Below are 19,358 nucleotides of genomic sequence, written 5' to 3'. Positions count from 1 at the left end.
TTTAATTGGAGGCACGTTTAGATGGTCCAACAGTTGTGAACACCCATCTTGGTCAAGGATTGGTAGGTTTCTGAAAACTCTGAATTGGGAGTTACATTTTCTGAATGTGATTAAAAAAAACTACCCAAGTTATGCTCAGATCATTTCCCTATCATCTTAGTCAGTTGAGGCATCCAAGGGAGTAGAAGGTTTTTTTTTTTTTGGTAAGTAAACAATTATATTGATATGAATAGACATAGCCTAAGTACACAAGATGGAAAAGGTATATTAAATTTGAGAATATGTGGCTTAAAATTGACAATTTCTAGATCAGACAATGGTGGTCGTACAGTCGTACTTCTTCTAGGGTTCCCCAAGTTTCAAAATGGCAAGAAAGCTAAAAGCATTGCAGAATGATTTGAAGCAATAGAATGAATAAGTTTTTGGAAATGTGGCCCATCAAAGATGCTCTCTTGGAGGAGCTACAAGGTCTGGAGAGCGAGGATGAGGCAAGAACTCTCTCTGAATCCGAGAGAATCCGCAAGAGTCAGGTAGTCATAGAACTTGAAAGAGCAACATTGATGGAAATCTCTTGGAGACAAAAATCAAGGACAGTATGGCTAAAGGAGGGAGACAAATGCACGAAGTTCTTCTATCGGGTGGCTAATTCACATAGGAGGAACAATGCAATTAAGGCATTGATGGTAGACAGTGCAAATTCCTTGGACCAGTTAGTCATCAAGAACCACATCGTACAATACTACAAGCACCTCCTCTCAAAACAAGACACATGGAGACCAAAAGTGGATGGATTAACTTTTGAATTATTATACCAATAGGGTTCAAGGTGGCTTGAGAGGCCGTTTGAAGAAGATGAAGTGTGCAAAGTGATCCATAGCATGGCTAGTAACAAGGCTCCAGGCATTGACGATTTTACCCTGGGTTTCTTCTAAGTTTGTTGGGAAGTGATCAAGGATGATCTCATGAGGGTGTTTCAAGAGTTTCATGCTAATGAAAGGTTTGAAAAAATACTCAATGCTACTTTTTAGCTCTCATTCCTAAAAAAATGGGGTCCGTGGATGTTGGAGACTACCGCCCTATTAGCCTTGTGAATGGGGTGTACAAGAACCTTTCTTAAATTCTAGAGAATAGATTTGAGTACGATGATGGAAAAGTTAATTTCGAAACCTCAAAAAGCATTCGTCAAAGGTAGACAAATTCTTGACTCAGCATTAATTGCAAATGAAATCTTGGATGGACAACTCAAATCTAAAGAACCAGGATTTCTTTGCAAACTAGACATGGAGAGAGCTTATGATCCTATCAACTGGAACTTCTTACTTTATCTACTTGCAAAAAGTGGTTTTGTCTCCTTCAGATGGATTGGGGATCTGTAATTTTATGGAAGTTCAATCAAGCTCTTTTGGGTAAATGGTTGTGGTAGTACCAACTAGAAAGGGGGTCCCTAGGTAAGTTAGTTAAAGATTTGAAGTTTGAGGAGTCTTAGGGAGGGTGGGTTTGTGGAAACACATTAGAAAATGATGGGAGACTTTCTTAAGCCATGCACGTATTGAGGTAGGTGATGGTTCTTGAGTAAAATTTTGGCACGACAAATGGTGCGGTGAACAAAGCCTCAAAGAAACATTCCCTGATATTTTTTAGCTTGTACGGGTGAAGGATGCTTCAGTAGCTGATCTCTTGGTCTTCTGTCCTGGTTCCCCTCAACGGAATTTAGATTTCATTAGGGTAGCACAAGATTGGGAGTTGGAGGTTATCGCTAAGTTCTTTGCCTTACTATATATTCCGCTTGGGTGACTTGAGGGCACCATAGACAAGATCAGTTGGAGCCCCTCCAACAAAGGTAGATTCACAATTAGATCGTTCTACCAAGTTCTGACTAGCCAAGGCATAACCACTTTTCCATGGTGAAATATATGGAAGATGAAAGCACTTTTGAAAGTGGATTTTTTCGTTTGGACAACCTCCCTAGACAAGATTCTTATAACAGACAATATAAGAAAACGTAGTGTAATGGTGTTGGACTGGTGTTGCATGTGTAAGAAGAATAGGCAATCAGCAAATCACCTACTTTTACATTGTGAGGTGGCCAGGACCATGTGGGATAATTTTTTTGGGAATAAGGTTATCGTGGGCCATGCCTAGTAGGCTAGTGGATTTTCTAGCATGTAGGAGAGGACTCCAAGGCAATCCACAAGTGGCAACAATATGGAAGATGGTCTCTATATGTATGTGTTGGTGCATTTGGCAAGGCAGAAATGATAGAAGCTTCGAGGATCATGAAATGACAATGGATGAGCTTAAAGTTCTCTTCTTTAAAACATTGTTCTTATGGGCGGGGGTCATTGATTTTAATAGACTAAATGTCCATGATTTTCTACTTCCGGTTGTAAACCCTGGTTAGGATCTTCGTGTATACATCATGTGTAATTGGACTATGCCTCATTTTCTTATGAATAGAAATTATTGATTACCTATAAAAAAACAGATTCTTACTAAGTGAAAATAGAGAATATGAAACACTGGTTTGGGGTATCAATTTAAATACCAACTGATAGAGAACTAGAAACACAAAACAATAAATTTAAATTATTCTCACCATTTTCCGAACATAAGCAATCTGCCTCTAGAGGGCTTTCATTCAGAAAAGTTCTATCCAAAACTTCGAGCTTCCACAGTGGCCAGGGCTGTTTTGATTCATCAATTCCCAATACATCTTTGATTTGATATCCAATTCCTGTATTTATACTTGACTGCCGATATCCAATGGTCTCAACAGCAAGGAAATTAGATGAAACCGAAATAGAGGGAAAAACCACTGAAAGACCACCTTCTGTCACCAGATAAAAACATCCCTGGAATGTGCAACCGACTGCTTCTCCAATAAAAGCTTCTTTTCTCCCTTGTAGACAAAACATTTTATTCCCATTCAAGCAGCTGTCATCATGAACTGCAGACTCCGCACGCAGATCAAAATGAATGACCTGAGAACCCTTTTGATTCTTCAAATGACGTTTTTTAATAAACCGAGTAATTCCCAAAGGAGAAAAACAGATACAGTCATCCTCATTAAATCTACACGTGGAAAGCAATATTTTTCGCAAAGTGTGTGATGGCCCTTCAGCATCACGAGACCTCTGATCTGTAGTATTTGAAGCAGAAAAGCCACTTAAACATGGGTCACGTTGGTTCCTCTCTCCATGAAGGTTCATGTCTTGGATTTTCTGAAGTACATTGCTTCCAATATTATCCAAGCAAGAGAATTTTCCATCCATCATGGATGAATTACTAAATTTGAGATAATTAGCATAACTAGAATAACCCCTTTGGAGTCCAATATCAGAACCACCAACCTCCCAACCAACCAACATACCAAGTCCTGATTGCTGAAAATGAGGAAGCAATTTCTCAGATGTATAATACTTGTCTGGAATATAGTCACCAGCATGTATTACGTATATTACACCATATTCATCAGCCACAGCTAAGAGGGAAGTATGTGAATCAACAAACAACCTTTTAAACATTCTTCTACCAAAACAACCACGTTGATAAGTTGACTTCTCAGGAACTCCATCAACTTTGTTAATTTTCACATCAACGCCTGCAGAAAGTTCTTCTTTCTCAAGTAAATCAGATCGAGGGTTAAGCCCGCATATTTGTAAAAGATTCATACATGCAACATAATCACCAGTCATTGCAGTATAAAAAAAGATTAAGCCAGACGCATTAAGACAAACAAGAAGATTATCAGAAAAGTGGAAGTCTGCCCACTCAACCACCGGGCCTATGCTTAGACTTTCTTCAAGCTTCAATGAGGAAACCCACTGGATTCCCCAATTCTCTAACCTAGCAACAAGAAGTAAATTACTGGTCTTGCTCCTCTCACTTTCATCACTAGGATTGACAGAAACAGCATCCACCAATGTGAAAACGAATCCAATTAAGTGATGTGAATTGCTAGAAAACACTCTGGAGCACTTGTGTGAACTATTCACTCCAACACTGAAAACATCGGATACAACATCAGACTTGCAATTTGAAACAGATGTAGCCAAATCTGACTTCATAACTGTATTATTCTCGGAAGCAAGAACTGTTTCCTGCCAGCTCTCCTCATTTGATGCAGAGTTTCCTTTGAAAAAGAAGTCCAGAAGTGGTGAGTTACTGTTAAAAAGACTGAATGAAACAACCTCAGCGGAACAAGGAAATGATGACTTGTCTGGGAACCTGGTCCATATTGTGTCATCAGATTTAATACATTCGGCTTTAGTGAAAAAAGATTGGAACCATGTTTTAGAAGCAATGCCTCTCGACAAATCATCATCTCCTTCAGAAAGATTATGAGGAATCTCACTATTTCCATCGGTCTTGTTTACATCTATGGCATCTCCAGTGGGTTTACGACCCAAGCTGGAAGCTTCTTGTTCCTCCATCCTTTGAGCTGGTATGGAAGAAGGCCCCCATTCCACCCACCTCCCTTGCCCAAAGTCACCCGTTAGTGTGGTTCCAGCCATTGAAGTGCTTCCACTGGGTTGACAGAAAGCATGGACAGTCACACCATGGTTGCCAGATACAAACAGAAATTCTCTAAATGAAGTATCCTTGTGCAGATTATAAGTATCACTGGATATACCCCAAGCAAGTGATTTTACGTCACCAATAAAAGTATTACTATTAGATCTTGATTCAAGAGAAAAACCGTGATCAAAATCCACTTCTAACCCAGATGTACATTCCATGTCATCCCTTGAATCTGACTTACTAGATACTGTGGATCCTTTCAAAAATGATCCTGGATATTTGGAACTTTTGGCATAACTACTTTCCAAATCATTATTATGTGTAGAGTCCCCTGCAGGCACATAAAAAGAGAGAGAATTATTTTGATGAGTAAAAAAAAATAAAAGAGAAAGAAAAATGAAACCACTATGTATCACAGGCATGTCTATGTGACTAATAAATGTTGGCAGCCTGGGAGAATCAAAGCACAAATAGGAGCGAGGCAACTGAGGTAAAAAATCTCACCAGTAATCAGAGGAAGCAACAGAGCTTCGCATTGATATGAAAGTAATAACAATATGTGCCGTGTAGGAGAAATAAAAGCTTCACGAAATTCTGACAGGTTGAGCTGGGCCTGTGAAGGGCACCATTTGTTCAACTGCAGTATAGCAGGACCCTCACCACCTGAAGGCGAACCCATGCTGATAGACTAAGCAAACAAGAAAACAGAATTAAAAAAAGTAATAGAAGGAACCGTGCTCCTGTTAGAAGATCCTAAACTGCATTTAAAGAAATAAATAAATAAGAAAGGAACCACAAAATTAAGTCACGGTAATTTCTCTTTTTTAATGTTTACAATTTACATGATGAGCAACACTTCAACTAACAAGAAAAGGAAAGGAAAACTAATTATTAATGCATACCCATGTAATAGAAATTTTTTTGCATGAACATGTAAGCAAATGTGCACCATTTAATGTAAGCAATCTTAAGGCTTTGCAAAGTACTTGGCGCTTTGAATATATGTTAGTGAACTATTTATGTATTACAGTTTGAATATATGTAAAGAATATACGTAAGCAACATGCCAATGCACCCAAACCTTTACTGGCCATGATTACACACTAGCTTGTCTGTCCGATGATCCTAAAGCACTACCAATGCAGGAAATAGATCTAACACTCATCTACAAGAAATCATCCAATGCTACACAGAACATGCCGGTCCCCCTGTCTTCTCTAAGAGGTTTGAATCCCTCCTCGCCAACAATCAGCCAAAAAGGGAAGGGATTTCCCCCCAGGGCGTAGGAAAATCATGATCATGATGACAAACCTAAAGCTAGGTAACTTGGGTTTGGGGTTTGTGTTGAAAAGTAACGGTCTTACTTTTTTTTATCACTATTTTTTCTTTTTGATACATGGATAGATGATATATTAGCTATAATATGTCCACCCAAGTCAACATATTTCTTTTATTTTTTGCCCCGAAATTCTTCCTCAGCCAGTCTTGGGCAGAATACTAGAGTAAGTATAAGGCCTAGTTTGGATAGCAAAAGCCTCCCATCTCATCTCATCCTATCTTATCTCAATATCCAAACACCACAAATACAAACACTTTTCAATTTCAAATCTTCAACTTTTTCATCTAATCATTACAATTTTCCTAAACTTCCAAACAAAACACGAAAAACAAAGGATTATTAATTGGCAAGTTATATATAACCCTAGACTATAGAACAAAGGATTATCCAGAACCCACACCGAGGTATTGACGGTGATTCCCAAATCTCAAAAAACAAAATGTGATACGATGAAATAGAATGCAATAGAAACAAAGATGGGGAGAATGGGTTACCTCCCCTTAATAGTCAAAGCGAACCCTCTCATTTTGAATTTTGAATTCTTTAGTTCAAAATTAATCAAATCTCCCCAAGTAGGATTTGAACCTACGAATAGACAGTTGACAGCCACCACTCTACCATTGAGCTATTAAGGAAAAGTGGGAAATTAAATCTCATAGAGTTCAATTCCCATTGTCAAGTCATGACCAATATGAGCTTGAAGTTTCATTCGTAACTCCGGGAGTTTCTTCATAGTGACTCTGTTCCATACCTCATTTCATAGGGAACCTCAAAGAGGTTTTATTTCATCCACTACAATTAGTGTATTAAACAATGTCAACAAAAGGTAGTCCTTACAAGCAGAACTTCTGGAATCAAAATGCAGACCTCTGTAGTTTGAGAGGCAGCTAATTACATCACAATGTGTCTAAGCGTTGTAGTAGGTATTTCCTTTGTATACTTCCTATGTACTTGGGCTATGTCTATTCATTATAATAAAATTCTTATTAATTATCAAAAAAAAATGTGCCTAAGCGTCACTATTAGTAAAATTTGTAATGATCAAAGGAAAGCACTAGCAATTTTTAATTTATATTTTACAATAATTTTTTTTTTTTTTTTTTGATCAATAAAAGATAGATATTATATATATGAATGAAAAAAGGTATAACCCTTGTACACAGGAAGTATACATGAGTACTCCTAAATACATTCTAAGAACGATAAATTAAAGACAAGAAATCATGAATATTGTCCCCATGCAAAACAATAGTGGAAAACCAACACATTAGTGTGTGGAGAAAAAAATTCTTCAACTCAGTCATTGTCCGTTCCGTATCTTCAAAGCACCTCGCATTCCTTTCCGTCCAAATACACCACATAATGCACAACGGAATCATCTTCCACACTGCTGCCACTTGTTGACAGCCTTGCAACTTTGTCCAACAACCCATCAAATCCACAACCCTCAAAGGCATAACCCAAGCAACATCAACCCTTTGAAAAATCTCATCCCACAACACTCTTGTTACCTCACAATGTAATAAGAGATGGTTCACGGATTCTCCATTCTTTTTACACATATAGCACCAATCCACCAATACACAACCTCTCTTCCTCAAGTTGTCCGTAGTCAATATCTTCCCAAGAGCAGCATTCCAAACAAAAAAAGCTACTTTAGAAGGCACACGAGCTCTCCAAATATTCTTCCAAGGGAACGGGGTATTATCAAGATGTGTAGTCAAGATGCTATAATACGCCTTGACTGTACATATCTTGTGATTATTAGACCTCCACTTCAAACTATCTCGTTGTGCCATAGGAATCTCCATGGAATATAATAAACTGAAAAAAACTGAGACACTAGGTAATTCCCAATCATGGAAATCCCTATTAAATAGAATATTCCACTGGTGCGTACCATGAGAAAATAACCTCACCTCCGCCACTGAGGCCTCCCTATTAGCTGCAATACGGTATAGAGCCGGAAAAACCCTTTCCAGTGCTTGTTCTCCACACCACACATCTCGCCAAAATCTGATTTGATTGCCCTCACCAACAACAAAACGAATTTTATTTGCAAAGCATGGCCACCCCTTCCTTATATACTTCCATAATCCCACACCATACCCCCCTCTCACTTCATTAGAGCACCACCCACCCAGCCCAATACCATATCTTGCATCAATAACATCCTTCCACAATGATCCCCCCTCCAAATGATATCTCCAAAGCCATTTTCCTAATAAAGCTTTATTAAAGGTTCTCAAGTTACACACACCCAACCCCCCATTCACAACTGAGCCACATACAGTCTTCCAACTCACCAAATGAAATTTTTTCTCCTCCCCCATGCCCCCCCATAAGAATGCCCTAAAGAGTTTCTCCATTCTGTTCACCACCCCTACAGGCATAGGAAACAGAGATAAAAAATAAGTGGGGAGGTTAGTGAGAGTACTCTTGATAAGAGTGAGGCGTCCCCCTTTTGACAAATACACTCGTTTCCAGCCAGCCAACCTATTCTCTATCTTCTCCACTACCCCATTCCATATAGCTCTATTCTTGAAAGTTGCTCCCAACGGAAGGCCCAAATATTTCATTGGGAGAGAAGAAACCTTACAATCCAGAAGACTTGCTAAAGTATAGATATTAGAAACCACACCCACAGGAACCATCTCAGACTTGCCTAGATTCACTTTTAGCCCTGACACTGCTTCAAAGCAGAGTAACAGTGCTCGTAGAATTTGGATCTGGCTTCTATTCGCTTCACAAAAAACTAACGTATCATCTGCAAAAAGAAGGTGTGAAATGATAGTAGGACCACTAGCACCGTTGCCCACCTGAAAGCCCGATAAAAACCCTTCCCCAACAACAGCCTGCAACATCCTACTTAAAGCCTCCATAACTATAACAAAAAGAAGAGGAGATAGAGGATCTCCCTGCCTCAGACCCCGCGAACTGTCAAAAAATCCAGCCGGTGTGCCATTAACCAAAACTGAGAATCGGGTGGTTGAAATACAATGACGCATCCATGAGATCCACCTATCCCCAAAACCACATCTCTCAAGTGAATATAAAAGAAACTCCCAGTTCACGTGATCATATGCCTTCTCCATATCAAGCTTGCACAGCACACCTGATCCTCCCTCCCGTAATCTATGGTCCAAGCACTCATTTGCAATGAGTACTGAGTCAAGAATTTGTCTCCCACGAATAAAGGCATTCTGAGACTTGGAGATAATTTGTTCCAACACCGGACTAAGCCTGTTAGCAAGAACCTTCGAGATAATCTTATAAACACTACTAACCAAGCTTATAGGCCGAAAGTCTTCAATAGTCACTGCCCCATGTTTCTTAGGGATGAGGGCAATAAAAGTCGCATTTAGGGATTTTTCAAACTTTTGAAGAGAATAAAATTCATTAAAGACCTGCATAACATCACCTTTCACAATGTCCCAACAGGTTTGAAAAAAACCTATTGAAAAACCATCCGGCCCCGGCGCTTTATCTTTAGCCATTCCAGATAAGACCTTATAAATCTCTTCTTCAACAAAAGGTCTCTCCAAAATACTCACTCTGCAAGTCAATTGCCTCAAAGTTCAAGGCGTCAAGCTTCGGCCTCCAAGGAAACGATTCTGTGAGGAGAGTCTCATAGTAATGTACTATATGGTTTTCTAACTCGGGAGAAGAAGAAAACACCTCAGAACCTGATTGGAGTGACTCGATAACATTATTACGCCGATGTGAATTAGCCACTTTGTGAAAGAACTTCGTACACCTATCACCTTCTTTCAACCAAAGGGCTCTGGATTTTTGACGCCATGAAATTTCCTCTGACAACAAAACCCTCTCCAAATTTGTCATAACCATGCCTTTCCTCAATAACATCTCCTCTGAGTTATCTCCCAATAACTCTTTATCCTCCAACTCTTGCAATTCCTCCAACAGTTTAGCCTTCTGATTATCAGTGTGACCAAAAACCTCCAAGTTCCACTTCTTCAAATCTTGTTTCAATGCCTTCAACTTACTTGCAAGAATGTAACTTGGAGTACCAAGGAACTGATATGAATACCACCACGCACGCACCATCTCTACGAACCCATCCGTTGTTAGCCACATGTTTTCAAACTTGAAGTACCGACTTCCCCTATGAATACCCCCACAATCTAAAATAATAGGAAAATGGTCAGAACTGACACGAGCTAGTCGTTTCTGACTAACTTCCGGATAATGAGCTTCCCATGCAGTAGATACAAGAAATCTATCCAATCTCGACCACACCCGCCCATTTGACCAAGTATATTCACCCCCTACCAGGGGGAGATCCATGAGATCAAGATCGAAGATGAACTCGCGAAATTCATCCATGGCCCTAGAATTTCGACAATGCCCTGAATGCTCACTAGGAAAGCGAATAGTATTAAAATCGCCCCCCATACACCACGGCACATCCCATAATGAGTATAGACCCGCCAGCTCCTCCCACAACTTTCTCCTATCCAAATCCACATTAGGGCCATATGAGCCTGCAAATGCCCATTCCCAACCATCCACCACATTTTAAAATCTAATCGCGACCGAGAATTCTCCGATACACTCCTCAATCGACTCAACAACTCTTTTGTCCCACATGAGTAACACTCCACCAGAGGCTCCCAAAGAAGCCAAATAAGTCCATCCCACATACGAGCACCCCCATACACTTCGCACAATTTTCCTATCAATGTAACACATCTTTGTTTCTTGAAAACACACCACATCTCCCTTCCACATCCGCAATAATGCTTTAATACGGAGACGTTTATTGCGATCATTAAGCCCCCGTACATTCCATGATATAATCTTAGGCTTCATAAGAAACTATATTGCCCCTCCCTTTCGATCTATCCCTTCCACCGCTCCCTTCTTTCACATCATAATTAATGGAACAAGTTAGCCTTTTAAGCTCCCTATCCCGCTTTGTGGCTGACTTCGAATGACTAGCCTCAATTGCTATAAGCAGCGCCTTGAATTGTTCTTCATAACCTCCAAAAGAAATCCCAATGACATCTTGAATCTCCTCTACCTTCTTAAACACCCAATTTGACGAACAACTCCCATAAGTAGAACTGGGAGGGAGTGTACACAACGGAGTAAGGATGACCCCCTCCTCACCTGTGCTGACGGGAGAAAATAAAGCTAGTTCTGAACCACACACTGAATCTAACTCCCCGCTGGAAGGAGCAAGACCCATCGGAGAACCTAGTTCTGAAAAACCATGTTCCGAATGCATTGGATTCACCACTGGGCCTCCATCCACCACACACGGCCTTTTCTGCATATTTTCCAATGACAGCCCACAGGACATCGACGTGAAACCCACCAAATGCCCGTCCTCTGCCGCCGATACCTTCACAGGAGTAACATCTACTCCTTCGTCCACCACTTGCGGCTGAGACTGACTGTTCTCCAACAAAAACCCAGCTGACTGCGACGGGAAAACAGCCCTCGAAATGATCCGCTCCTCTGTAACCTCAGCGTCGTCCCCCTCTTCCCTTCGAAATGGCCCTAACAGCACACCATGGTGGTCGACCGCCACCGGCGGTTCTTTCTGTGACGGTGTGGGAGTTGGCAAGACGCTTATCGGCGCCGCCAGAGTTTGACTCGGGCCAAGGCCCGAAATCTCGGGCCTCGCCCGATTCCTCTGCATCCAGCGTTGTTTTGGGCCTACGGCCTGGCCCACACCAGAGCCCATACCTGGGCCCATCACAGGCTTCCCATTTCCAGCACGCAAGCCCAAGCCCAACCCATCTCCTTCACGGCCCATCCCATTCTGCAGCACCTCCTTCCCCTTAACACTGCGTTTCAACCAAACAATTTCATCCAATAATAACCCAATTTTTTCCTCCATATTATTCAGCACCCCTAGTATACTTTCCTCATTTGACCCCATCCATACGTTGCCAACTACCCCACGATTCTGCACGATCTCTGGACTTGTCACGGCTGGCACCACAGCACTCCCCTCTCTCGACTGCACCTTCTGTGCTTTAAGCGCCTCACTGTACGACCGTGCACCACCTGCTATTAACAATGAATCACCACCTTCATGCCTGGCCAGCTTCAAGCTTCCTTCCTGGAAAGCACTGAGTGCTCTGTTTCTCCCCTGCGAGACAGTGGAAGAGAAAGGAGGACTCAGCTCCTTCACTGTATCTCCAAAATATCTCCAACCTTCTCCCTTCCTTCCTTCCAGCACAACAATCATACCTCTTCTCTTGTCATGCCCAAATTCCGATATAACTATAAAACTGCCATAATAATTACTACCCCTCCTTACCATCAATACCATATTTCCTTTTCTACGAGTTCTCAGAAACTCTGCTGAACCCAGTGATGCTGCACATTCCTTCACCATGGAGCCCAACCATCCCATGGTTTCACGATCCAAAGAAATGTATTTCACCACACGACTACTTCTCTCTGTGATTCTCCACCACCTTTCATTCTCCTTTCTGAACTCAAAAACTTTTTGATCAATAACAAACTCCCTGCACAGCCCCATCAAGACAAACCACTACGATAGACTGGACTCAACACTCCAATAAGATTTTATTGAACGGTAAATAAGATTTTACAATAATTTTTTTGAACGGTAAATAAGATTTTATTGATCATAAGGATAGGCAAAAGCCAAAGTACACGACAGAAAAAAAAAAAGCAATGCCTAGGAGTGGTGTTCTAGCAATACAAGAAATTCATGAATGCTCATGCTATTAAAATCAATTACAATCGACCTATGGAACAAAGTATTAAAAAAGAAAGTTCTAAGTTCATCCATTGACCACTCACAATCTTCAAAACTTCTCTCATTCCTCTCCCTCCGAAGACACCACCATAGGCAGATCAGAACCATCTTCGCAGCAATCTGAGAAGTGCCTTGAAGGCCTCTCCATGAGGCTAAGAGATCGATCACCCTTCAACGAACTCCCCGATCTTTTTACAAAGACTAGTCAAAAATATAATTGAAACCTGTTGGAATCATTAGAAAGGGCAACAACTTATCCTCATCACCATCCCACAAATTAAGGGTCTCACAACTTCCCCTGCTCAAATCCTTGACAAATTTTCCAGGCCATTTCTTTTTGAAATGGCTGAAATCCTAAATTCCAGGCAGGAAGTGGCTGTAATACCATTTCGAATGACCCTACCAATAAAATAAAATAAAAAGTACCATTCATTCCTTCCAGGCACTATGGATCTCATTCACCAAGCTCCTATTCACCACCATCCTATAGATATCAGGTGTTACAAGGTTAGTCTGAATGCTTTCAAATTTCTCGCTCACCAAACAGCCCATCCTAACAGCTATTCCCTCACTTTCTCGCTCTCCAAGAAAATTAGAGTTGCCTGGGGTGTAAGTTGGCCAGTTATGCCAGTAACTTCGGTTGCTAGGAACTAAAAACCATAAAATGTAAGACTAAAAGCTTATATTCTCTACCTATCACTCAGTTTTCTTGGCAACCAAACAATCAGCTTAATATTAGTAGCTTCTCAATTACAGACATGGACCGAGCCTAACTGCATATATACAAGGATTAAAACTAGGACAAATAAGAATCAATAGAAACTACTCTCTAACTAAGAATAAGAATTTAATCAAAGATGTTACAAAACCGAATTGAAAACAGATTTCAGAAAAGAAAATGAATAAGAATCACAAAAACTCTTATCAAAAAAAAGAATCACAAAAACAAAAAACAACAGCTAGGTTCAAGTATTAGATGCAAATAAAGAAAAGGTTAGAACACGAACCGAAAATTTTAGTTGGACTAATTGGTGAGCGCCACCATTTCCGCAAACGCGACGTGCTCTCTCTCTCTCTCTCCTTCTCTCTCCAGAAACTCTGTCGAGGTCGAGAGCTTCTCTCCTCTTATCTCTGGTTTTGAGGCGGAGGTATTTTCCCGGCGAGGCTGGAGGGAGTTTCCGATCGAAGACCCGTGGCTATGAGGTTGGGGAAGGAACGCAATCTGAGTTTACAGAGAGGGGGGGGGGGGGGGGAAGAGAAATTGGAAAGGAGGGCGGGGGAAGGAGAAGAGTATGGGCGTTTCGGTAAATTCATCTCATCGCGAGGAGGCTTCCTTCCTTGTCTCTAGTCTCTACCGTCAGCATTCACCAATCTCTTTTTTTAATTTTTTTATTATTTTTTAATGCTGAGAGACAAAAGTTTTTGTTTGTTGTCACGACTCACATTTTAGTCGGTAGTCCCGTAATTAGTAATAACTGCTCTGAAAAATAGTATTTTTTAGTTAAACTGCTCAGAAAATAGTTAATATGTTAAAAGATTTTCTTTAACTATTTTTATTTTGTATTTTATTATCTACCCGTACTTTTAATTTAACTAGTTTATATAAATAGTTGCTAAATAAAATCATTTAAAATATATTACATTATAAGAAGTAAAAAATGTATGGGTATATTTTGGAACAATATATTAAAATGTATTTCATAATGTATTATTGCTTTATAAATACAAAATCTTCATCATCTGGGTTTTGGAATTGGAACAACACCATAAACGTGTTTGCGCGATTTGCACTTTTTGTCTTTTAAGATTCCAAATGAACATGCAGCGAAAAGAATGACGACCTAATATTTAAATTTCAAGTGCAAAGTGGAATTGAGGATCGGAGTCATGAATTTATGGTTCGTATCAATTAGTCCTGTTCATTTAACAAGTTATTATTCCAGTAGAAGTAACAATTAATCTCCATCATATTCGGAGACTTTGATTCTATACTGCCACAAATATCAAATAGAGTAGTAACACTGAATTTTCACGACAAGAAGTGCAGCAGTAATGGTTTTGGTCATGGCGCTTCATTTCAATGGTTGCATGAGTAGCCAACCACGAAATGAATTCTTCACCCATTTGGAAGCAGAATATGAAATAAGGACAATTTTGCTTTGGCAGCTTTGCATACAAGAACAAAATAAAAGTTCCAGTATGAAAGTAAGGTGATACAAAACACAAAAACATAAATCATCCACTCTATAACTCTCTTCATAAATCAAATTACCAAAAAATGTGGTTACTAATTTCGATCAGCGGATTTCTCATTGTCTAACAAAAAGAAATAAGACAAAAAGTACAATGTATTAGATACTTGAAAAAAAAAACATCTGCAAGAGGACGAATTACAATCTCTAACTTCTTTCAGTCTTCCGAGTCAAATTACCCAGCTGCTTTCTTGCTTTTCTTAGCCTTCACCTTCATTTCTCCACTCCTCAACTTCATCTTCCCACTCTTCTCCTTCTTTCCAGCAGACCCCCCATCTTCAACCGACAAATCAACATTCTCTTTCGTTATACCATCATCCTTCTTCCCCTTCACAGCCAACAACTCATCTCTTGTCTCTGTTAAAATAACTTTGTTCTTCAGCTTAGCCAACTTCTTCAAGTGTTTCAACTCCCCAAAAACCCCTACTTCAGTCTTGTCTCCCTTTTTTCTCTTCTTATCCACCGATTCAACAATATCCATTTCACCATTCTCACTGTCACCAACATCCCCACCCTCAATCTCATCCCTCCCCACTTCATCTTCATGAATCACCTCACCTACATTCCCGTCCATATACCTTACTTCATGAATCCTCCCCCTCTTCTTCCCCACACGCTCACCTTTCTTACCCTTATCTTTGCCAGCCTCTTCACCCTTTCCCTCCTCTTTCATTCCCTCAATCCTCAACCTCACATCCGGCACCACCTGATAAACCGGTAAAGCTAATGAGTCCAGCAGCTTCAAATGCAACGACCTCACACCACCCCACTTCCGTGGCACAATCTCCACAATCCCCTCGATCGCAGCGACCACATTCTCCACAATCTCCTCCTTCTCCATACTCACCCTCGCCACCTTCACGACACTACAAGTCCCCGTTCTCAAGAATAACAAGGCTGAAGAGCACGCCTTCTCAATTTGCTCCTTCCAATTCTTGTGCTTCAAGTCCACGGGCACCGGAATGTTCTTCTTCTTATAAAAGTGCTTCCCCAACAACCCTGGCAAGAGGGGCACAACCCTCTTGTCTACAAAGAACATGTCATACGAGTCACACAACTTCCTCTTGGCCTCAAATGGGCGATAATCCGATTTCAGCTTGGATAACTTGAGGACTTTGGAGACAGGTACTTGGTCAGAATCAATCTTAGATTTGGCGGAGGCTTTGGTGAGATTGGAGTGGGGTCGATCGTCGATGATGAGGCAAAGCTCTTGGGAGAGGTGGGGGGATTGTATGGCATGTGGGAGTAGGATCTTATGGGGGTTAGTGCGAGATTGGGAGGGTATTTTCTTGAGGGTGAGTATGAGGTAGACAAATTCATCTTGCTCTAAAAGTTGGGGATTCTGGGTCCCCGACTTGGAGTTTCTCCATTTCAGGAGTGAGGTGACAGCCGTGTGGATGGTGGTGGAGTTGACCCTAGAGGGTGTAGGAGGTGCGTTTGGACTGGTAATGGCCATGGAAGCAAATTATAGGAAAAAAAAAAAACTGTCACAACCCGTACCCGACGATGAATCCTTATAACCTGAAATCCAGAAAATATAAAACTTAGATACAAAGATCCTTCAAAATCAAATGTCTCAAAAAATCTTTCAAACAAAATAAACTAAACACTTGCAAAATTTCTCATAAATCAGATTAATCCACTTATGCCATATGGCACTAATCTCACATTTCTCTTATAATCCCGTCGCGTGCTATCTATTCTAACTGTCACAACCATCAAGTATTTGAAAAAAAATAGTGGATAAAGGGGTGAGTGCACTGACTCAGTAAGCAACGAACCTATACTAGTATATAACCATGAGTCAGTTACAAAATGTAGAAACAAACAATTCTCAAGAACAATGGCAATGGTATTATTAGAAGCATTTTATTGTAATAATAATATATACAAGACCTTAGGCACAAGTGTACTGAACAACATCAAAAACAAAAACAAAAACAAAAGCCATGTTTAACCTCATGGCAGGGTTGTGCATGTCTGTGGTTAGCCAAACAAAACACAAATCATTGTTTTGTCACCAAAGGGATGCACTCAAAACAAAGGTCATGTTTAACCCTGCGGCAGGGTTGTGCATTTTGCGGATAGATCTGGACATTAATCATTTTGTGATTACACTCAAAACAGAGGCCAAGTTTACCTCCGTGGTAAGGTTGTGCATTCTACAAATAACCAAGCAGAACATAACTCACTTGTCAAAAAGTGATTGCACTCATAACAGAGGCCACTATTATATCTTATGGCATGGCTGAAGGCAACTATCGTATCTCGTGGCAGGACCAGAGGCCACTATTAAACTTGCATATGTTATGCAGTAGAGAAACTAAGAAAAAAATTGCTTGTCTACCCCAGTCATTATAAAAAAGTCACATTTCATAGTTCAGATTTGAAAATAATCGAGGTAGTTTTAATCATAAAATATGCAAGTTTTTCAAAATCAACCTTGGTTAGTTTTAGGCAAAGTCTAACATAGGAACACCATTCATTCGACTTTTGTAGTATGCAATCTAAGCTTTGACCCGAAACATAAGCAGTGTCACAACCTAACTAAAAAAATATCACTAACACATTAATAACTCGTACCAAAACAAAACCCTACCTAACTAACAAAATTCTATAACCCGAACCATAGCTCAATAAGAACCAAAATCCACAAGCCCATAAACCACCATAAGCAAATAGTCCACCATGGTGCCTCAGGTTTATCATGGCCCACGCACAACATTCAAAACTCTACTCCGCCAATAGGTTAGCCCAAATTCCTTGGAAGTCACTTAACCTTTGCCACAACACACATCCCCAATTACAACCATACTCCCAAAAAATCGGAGCACCAACTCACATTTTTACATCCATTCCCTCCTCCGATCACAACATTATAATTTATAAACATGGGACCTTTCAAACGTCAACCAATCATGAGGTCACTCAACTACAAATCTCAACATACAAAACAGGGGCAGCACAAACTTCCAGTAGGCACAAATACAAGAGCCACAAAATTAAACGATGGTTACGAGGCTAGGGCTTGAGGATACCTTACCCAATCTCAGAGTGGTGGTCGGTCAGATTCGAGGGCATGACAGCGCTGTCTAGAGACGTTCGAGGTGCTCTGAGACACTTAAAAACAACATCAAAACCGAGTTCTAGATGGTGAGGAAACACATGGCGGGAGAACCAAATCGGACAGAGTGGGGGAGAGGAAAGCCGAGACGAACGTGAGGGAGATCAAGGGAGAGGAGAGGGAGAGACAGGACGAGACATACCCCGGTGGCGTGGGGCGGCACGCTGGCTCCGGTGGCCTTTGTTGGTTGCTGCAGTCCTAAACTGCGACACTGTGAGACGCCGACAGTGAGTTAGAGAGAGAGAGAGAGAGAGAAAGAGAGAGAGGGAGAGATATCGCGAGAGAGATGAGCTAGGAGCTTACCGGCGTCGAAAGATCAGGAGGGGAGGCGGCGGCGCTAACGTCCCACGGAACAAACACGCAGAGGGGAGAAAGAGACGGTGAGAGACTGAAGAGGGGGAGCTCGGGAAAAAACCAAGGGGGAAAACCTCCTTCCGTCCCATGGTGCGGGGCCCCGCTGCTATATTTAAAAGTTTTGTTTTTTTATCATTTTTTTAATAATTGCAATCGTTAAGAAAATATAATTTTATTAATAATTATTTTCTTAATTATTAAATTAATTAATTAATTAATTAATTAAGATAATCTTGCAAGAAAGGTAAGTTTAAGAACTCCACTAACATTTTTCTTATTTTTATTTAAAAAAAAAAACCCGGAAGCAGGCTAGACTCCACTTAATTTTCTGATCAAGTCATTCAACAACTATAATAGGGGGTCTTTATTTTTAAAACAAGCCCAACTCATCCAATAGAGTTTGTGTGACTTCCTTTTGGTTTTTCTTGGCTCAAGCAGTGTTTTAAATTTTGTACCGTACCGGTTGGTACGGTCGAAATTTTTCGTTTCGACTGTCTGGCCGGTACAGGTACTATATCTGTTCCGTACCGACTAAAATACCGACCGTATCGGTCGGTATCGGCCATACCGGACTAAATTTCGGCTTGTACCGGCCTATATTTCGGCCGGTACAGGCCGATATTTCGGTCTGGATTTTTTTTTTTTTTTCATTTTTTCAAACTACAAACTTATTTTTTAACCCCTAATTCAGACTAGACTATTTATAATTTTTATATATAATTTATTTATATATAGACTATTATTTTAGAATATAATTTATATATATAATTTATTTATATATCGATTAAGCCGAAACGTTATCCCGAAATGATATCCCGAAACGGTATCGGTATCGAAATATTTCGTTCCAGTACTTTGACCGGTACGACGTCCGGTACGGAATTCAAAACATTGGGCTCAAGAGCATTGGACAGCTTATTTCCCTCTCCCGATTTTGGCTTCCTTTGACACGGCTTAACACCATCCGTGATCCGACGCTAATCTTCCCGGGCCAAAAATCGACAT

The 19,358-nt window shown here is 40.5% G+C and overlaps 2 protein-coding genes across 6 annotated transcripts in view; both read right to left on the bottom strand.

Moving 5' to 3' along the window:
* The window catches only part of LOC109005353, a 58,192-nt gene extending 44,342 nt beyond the window's left edge, over positions 1-13,850 (bottom strand). Inside the window, exons 1-3 of the mRNA XM_035692977.1 lie at positions 13,631-13,850; positions 5,026-5,209; positions 2,597-4,852 (exon numbers count right to left, since the gene is read on the bottom strand). Coding sequence (XP_035548870.1) covers positions 2,597-4,852; positions 5,026-5,200 — 2,431 coding nt within the window. The 5' untranslated portion in view covers positions 5,201-5,209; positions 13,631-13,850. The remainder of the gene's footprint in view (positions 1-2,596; positions 4,853-5,025; positions 5,210-13,630) is intronic.
* Positions 13,851-14,902: 1,052 nt separating this feature from the next.
* On the bottom strand, positions 14,903-18,437 carry LOC109005352 (ribosomal L1 domain-containing protein 1-like). 5 transcript variants are annotated; one of them, XM_035695062.1, is made up of 4 exons: positions 18,303-18,435; positions 18,142-18,210; positions 17,914-17,987; positions 14,903-16,396 (listed from the first exon to the last, which is right to left on the bottom strand). In XM_035695062.1, the coding sequence occupies exon 4, from the start codon at positions 16,329-16,331 to the stop codon at positions 15,051-15,053; it is 1,281 nt and encodes a 426-aa protein (XP_035550955.1). In that variant the 5' UTR covers positions 16,332-16,396; positions 17,914-17,987; positions 18,142-18,210; positions 18,303-18,435; the 3' UTR covers positions 14,903-15,050. The 5 variants fall into 5 exon arrangements, with proteins under 5 accessions (XP_035550955.1, XP_018839802.2, XP_018839803.2 ...); XM_018984257.2 differs by having other exon boundaries at positions 17,919-17,995; positions 18,303-18,428; XM_018984258.2 differs by having other exon boundaries at positions 17,919-17,987; positions 18,303-18,428.
* Positions 18,438-19,358: the final 921 nt, after the last annotated feature.

The sequence above is a fragment of the Juglans regia genome, chromosome 1 (assembly GCF_001411555.2).
Source record: "Juglans regia cultivar Chandler chromosome 1, Walnut 2.0, whole genome shotgun sequence".
In the NCBI taxonomy this organism is placed as follows: domain Eukaryota; kingdom Viridiplantae; phylum Streptophyta; class Magnoliopsida; order Fagales; family Juglandaceae; genus Juglans; species Juglans regia.
This window is presented reverse-complemented; position numbering and strand designations above follow the sequence as displayed.

Excerpts from the sequence above, each read along its gene's own strand:
- LOC109005352 (XM_035695051.1), bottom strand. The coding sequence starts at position 16,331 with ATGGCCATTACCAGTCCAAACGCACCTCCTACACCCTCTAGGGTCAAC.